The sequence below is a fragment of the Dipodomys ordii genome, unplaced genomic scaffold, assembly GCF_000151885.1.
Source record: "Dipodomys ordii isolate 6190 unplaced genomic scaffold, Dord_2.0 Scaffold213, whole genome shotgun sequence".
Classification (NCBI taxonomy): domain Eukaryota; kingdom Metazoa; phylum Chordata; class Mammalia; order Rodentia; family Heteromyidae; genus Dipodomys; species Dipodomys ordii.
The window spans coordinates 328,040-333,635 of record NW_012267429.1 but is presented as its reverse complement, the minus strand read 5'-3'; the positions used below and the strand labels follow the sequence as shown (position 1 = coordinate 333,635).

The 5,596-nt window shown below is 48.5% G+C and overlaps 1 protein-coding gene across 2 annotated transcripts in view; it reads right to left on the bottom strand.

The window, feature by feature from the left end:
• Tubgcp2 (tubulin, gamma complex associated protein 2) overlaps positions 1-3,650 on the bottom strand; it is a 20,938-nt gene extending 17,288 nt beyond the window's left edge. For both annotated transcript variants that reach the window (XM_013035498.1, XM_013035499.1), the window contains exons 1-3: positions 3,473-3,650; positions 2,421-2,549; positions 754-933 (exon numbers count right to left, since the gene is read on the bottom strand). In XM_013035498.1, the coding sequence (XP_012890952.1) occupies positions 754-933; positions 2,421-2,549; positions 3,473-3,622 (459 nt within the window). In that variant the 5' untranslated portion in view covers positions 3,623-3,650. The remainder of the gene's footprint in view (positions 1-753; positions 934-2,420; positions 2,550-3,472) is intronic.
• Between the last annotated feature and the right edge of the window lie 1,946 nt (positions 3,651-5,596).

The window sequence follows — 5,596 nt, the reverse complement described above, 5'->3', positions numbered from 1 at the left end:
GGGGGGCAGGGGGGCAGCGGGACGGGGCAGGGGGGCAGTGGGACAGGGCAGAGGGACAGTGGGACGGGGCAGAAGGCCCCGGCAGAGGGACAGCGGGACCCGGCAGATGGCAGGGCTCTCAGGATTACAAACGTGGACATATAACAACTATATAATAAAGATGCCGAGATTCATCAAACGATCAAGATAGGATACAAGAAAGCCAATAAACACAGGAAGAACAGTAGGAGAATATAACCTAGAGAAAACACAGTAACAATCTAGAAAGTACTAATATGTCACTGTCACAAATTCCAGGAAAGAGTCATGACTCATGCTGGCTCCGATTAGTGTGTTCACAAGTGGACCTCATAGCGGAATTATTTTTTCTTCTGATTCACAATTTCTGACTGAAAGGCATGACCCTGCCTCAGCCCCTCTAAAGGCAGAGTCTCTGCTTTTTTCTTGCTAGCATTGGAACTTAAACTCAAGGCCTTGAGCCCCAGCTCAAGTTTTTGCTCATGGCTGGCTCTCTACCGCTTGAGCCACAGCTCCACTTCCAGCTTTTTGGCAGTTAACTGGAGGTAAGAGTCTCATAGACTTTACTGCCCGGGCTGGCTTTGAACCGTGATCCTCAGATCTCAGCTTGGATACAGGCGTGAGCCACCGGCACCCAGCTAACATTCATTCTTAATAAGCAACAGAGAAGCCCACGCGGTTGGTGCTAAGCACTGCTCTCGACGCCTCACCTACGCGCTGGGTCAGACACGGTACCTGCTGCAGCGAGGACGCAGTGGCCACGCTGCCAAGCTGCTTCCTCAGCTCCTCCAGCTCCTGTGTGGACATCTTGGAAGCTAAGGCAGGGACACTGAAGCTGCTGGTGGCACTGCTGACCACAGCCGAAGCTGCAAGCTCAGCTCTTTCTTTTGCATTCTGTTGCAAATACTGCAGTGTCTGAAAACATGCAGAACTACACATTAAAACCAGGTCAGTGTTTGCATACTGGTCTACCCTAGCCTACACTTAACCTACACACTCACTTGTGGAGGTAGAAGGCTCCCCCTGGCCTTCAGCTGTGGTCCAGTCTCCAGAAGCTCACATGCACCCACCATGCCTCCAAAGCACCAAAGAAAGGACCCTTCACATCCTGAGTCAGTCCTAACTCTGCCCCCAGTAGAGAAACCTTCCCCTACTATACCTGTGGTTCCTGGCTGAAAGACTTCCCTCACCTATCCTGGCACTGGTGGCCTACGTACCCAGACACACCCCTCCATCCACGATGGGTGACTTAACATGTCATGCTCAATCTCAGCAAGTTACTGACACCTTGCAGGTGGGGAGGGGGAGGGGACTAGGGAATCAGGTAAAAAGCAAAAGCGCCCCTCCCCAGGTACTCCTTGAATTTTTTGTTTCTCCTGGCTATACCTGATCGGAACCACTAGTCTCTACTGCTCATTCTTTTTTTTTTTTTTGGGTCCGGACGTGGGGCCTGAACTCTAGGCCTGGGCACTGTCCCTCAGCAATTCAGCTCAAGGCTGGCGCTTTACCACTTGAGCCACAGCACCACTTCCGGTTTTTTTCTTTTTGCTTATGTGGTGCTGAGGAATTGAACCCAGGGCCTCAGGCATGCAAGCCAAGCTCTCTACCACTGAGCCACCTTCCCAGCCCGTGCTCATTCTTATTAACTGTTGTGGTTTAGATATGAAGTGTTCCCTAAAACAATTTATGTGGCCAAGTATGATAGCATATACCTGTATTCCCATCTACTTTGGAGTTAGAGATCAAGAGGATTACAGTTTAAAATCAGACTGGGCAGACCCTAAAGCAAGGCATGGTGGTACGTGAGAGCATAGAACAGGGCCATCTTAGTCAAGACAGCCTGGACAAAAACACAAGACCCTGACTTTTATATGTATGTATATATGTATATATACATACGTATGTAGATACGTCTGTATAAATGTATGCATATATACTTTTATAGCTTATATATATACATATGTCTGTATATGTATATATCTCTGTATATATATATGTGTATACACATATATACACACAAACACACATATATATATGTATATATAAGGTATACAACTTATGGGTGGGGATGTGAAGGAAAAACTGGGGGAGAGCAAGGAAGAGGTGACCTTGCTCAAAAAGAAACGTATTTGGCACTGACTTACATAACTGTAACCCTTCTGTACATCCCCTTTATAATAAAATTAAAAACTAAATAAATAAAAAAGAAAAAACGTACAAACACGTACATATGGGATAGGAGTGTGACTGGTGGTAAAACACCTGAGGGACGTGCAGGTAGTGAGTGTGTGCAGTGTGTGAGGTGTTCCACACAATCCCCAGGGCTCCAGGAGGTTAATACCCAGGCACAACCCCCCGGGACTGCAGAGGGCGCAGTGTCAAGCCTGGTGCGGGAGGCTTACCTCCTTGTCTTCCGTGAGCTTTGACAAGAGGTACACAAGCGGGTCCAGATTCCTTGTATTTTTAGACTTCAGCTCATCGTATTTCTTGAGAAAGTCCTCAGGAGTTCGAGAAAATTCTGCAATTTTAACCTCAAAAGGACAAACACAAATGACTTACTGACAATAACTAGCAAGCACTTAGGAAAAAAGCTCAAGAAAATTAAACAGAAGACCCAAAATTACAACTATATGATGGAGCTAAAATACAAACTTCTGTAAAAAACTAATACATGCTCCTTCAAATCCACCATATTTCCTCTAGTTTCTCTCATTTTTATGCTTTGTAGGCCCAGAAGTAGATACTAACACTTACAACTCTAATACTTTACACCCTGAATCCTAATCCTTCTGGTAGTTACTGTATGTTCCAGATCAGGGCGATGTTCCACTCAGGGACTTATAATAGCCCTGATGAGGGGCTAGGAAGGTGGCTCAGTGGTAGAGTGCTTGCCTCACATGCATGAGGCCCTGGGTTCAATTCCTCAGCACCATATAAGCAGAGAAAGCTGGAAGTGGCGCTGTGACTCAAGTGGTAGGGAGCTAACCTTGAGCTGAAGAGCTGAGGGACAGCGCCCAGGCCCAGAGTTCAGGCCCCACGACTAACAACCCCACACACACCAAAAAAAGCTCTGATGATAAACTAAATGAGGGTGTGCTCTGAATTTCACTCTGCTCAGTCATCTTTTCTAGCTGTCCTGAAGCCATCATCACGCCGTTTAAATAGATTGAAAATGTTTATTTTCAGAGTGGATTTCAAACTCACAGCTATCTTTTTCTAAAGATCTGAAAATGTCCATTTTTTTCATATTTAAATAGAGGGAAAGCATAAAGTCAAGGCTCAAAGCCAGACCTTCGCAGGTCTGCAGTGACCAACAGGTACAAAGGGCTGAGTGGCTGGAGCTGCCTCTAAGAGCCAGAAGAAACCAGCAATGCTACTGGTTTTCATCACCAGCACTGTTGACGGGCCCACCAACATGGGCCCCCCCAGTCCCTGATCCAAGGATGGTACCCACCTTGGCACTGTGAGCAGAAACAGTGGTTGTGACATATGGGGTCCGGTTCTTCTGCAGCAGGTCGATGTAGACCTCGGCCCCATCTCCTCCATGGACGCGCAGCAAGCTGAGCAGCTCATTGACATCATGGTGGATCCGAAATTCGCTCATGGCTTTAACTGTGAGACACCAACATGGCATTATTTCCTCACCTCCTAAAGAAAGCTGTTCTTTTTCTTTTTCTTTTTTTTGTTGGTTGTGGGGCCTGAACCCTGAGCCTGGGCGCTGTCTCTCAGCTCTTCAGCTCAAGGCTAGCGCTCTACCACATGAGCCACAGCACTACTTCCAGCTTTTTCTGCTTATGTGGTACTAAGGAATCGAACCCAGGACCTCATGCATGCAAGGCAAGCACTCTACCACTGAGCCACCTTCCCAGCCCAAGAAAGCTGTTCTTAATTTAAAAAAAAAGTCTAAAAATCTACAAAAATTTTTGTTGTTGTTGTTGTGCTGTGCCAGCACCGGGGCTTAAACTCAGGCATCAAGTTCTTGCTCCATTTTCTCCCACACAGCTGGTGCTCTATTACTTCAGTCACACTGCCCAGGTTGTCACATGGGCCCATAAACCCTCAATCCCTTCCTGGGCGACTCCACCCCCACACGGCCCAGGGCCACCAGAGGGCAGCACTGTGGTTCCTCTGGGCTGACTGACAAGACTTTGTGGCCCAAGCGTGGCAAAATAACCCTGCCCTTTTGAGTGTACACTACCTCCACGAGGTGTGCACTGGCCAAGGTGACTGGCCTTCACAGATATAAACCAGTTCCCACTTGTGAGCAAAGCCTAATCCTTAAACGCCAAGTTGCTCATTCATACCTCCAACTGTGTGCTTTTTGCACTAAAGAACCTAGAGTGTTGGGGCTGGGAAGGTGGCTCAGTGGTAGAGTACTTGCCAGTGGTAGAGTACTTGCCTTGAATGCATGAGGCCCTGGGTTCGATTCCTCAGCACCACATAAGCAAAAAGAAAAAAAGGCGCAAGTGGCACTGTGGCTCAAATGGTAGAGCGCTAGCCTTGAGCTGAAGAGCAGAGGGACAGTGCCCAGGCCCAGGCCCCACGACCAGACCCCCCCCCCCAAAAAAAAGAACCTAGAATATTTTCTTGTACAAAGTGCTCTGGGTGAGACTTCTGCAACTGGAACTAGGTAGCTTCGTTATAGCTTAGTCTGTTCTGCAACTCCCGCATCAGGGTCTTACCACTGGATCAAAAACATATGGAAACTAATGTCCCAGAAGACAGGAGTTAGCCTGGGGATTTATATGCCAGCATCCTGGTGGACAGCAGCTGCTGACCACATGGAGACTGCTATACCACTGCCTTGATGGGCGGCAGCCTGCTGCAGACTCCCACTCTCTCACTGCTAACTGTGCAGTTAGCCATTAGCATCAGGAGTGCTAATAAAGGGCACTGAAACATATTGGAGTATGTGCTTTAGATTTCAAAATGAGCCTGAAGAAGCTATATGCAAAGGTTCTTAATTTGGGAATCCCAAGAGGTCAGGCATTTATCTATGTGAATGTTCTGAGCAGCTGGTCTTACAACAAATTCTCAAAGTCAGCAGAGACAAGGTGGCAAACACTGCCAAGAACAGGAGACTGCACAAAAACTCCCCGTAAGCTAAGTTACCGACATACTATACACTGGGCTGGGAACGTGGCTCAGTGGTAGAGTGCTCGCCTAGCGTGCATGAAGCCCTGGGTTTGACTCCTCAAAGCCGGAAGGGGCGCCGCGGTTCAGGTGATACAGCACTAGCCCTGAGCAAAAGCAGCTTAGGGCAGCGCCCAGGCCCTGAGTTCAAGCCCCAGGACTGGCAAAAAAAAAAAAGTGTGTGTTAATATTAACTTAGGACTCTGTCTTGAGAAGAAAGCTTCACTCTAGGCTTGTGTGATGGAAACAGATTTTTGGACCTTGGTCGAGGCAGGTTTCTCCAAGAATGGAAGCCCGAGCTGGGGCTCAAATGCCAGCATCATAACCGGTCCCGCGGGCAGGCCCAGCGGCGTGGGGGGGACTCCGGCGGGCTGCCTGGCCCGCGCGCTCCGCGATGCGGACGGCCACCGGGGGAGACCGAACAGAGCGCAACCCCGGCCAGCCC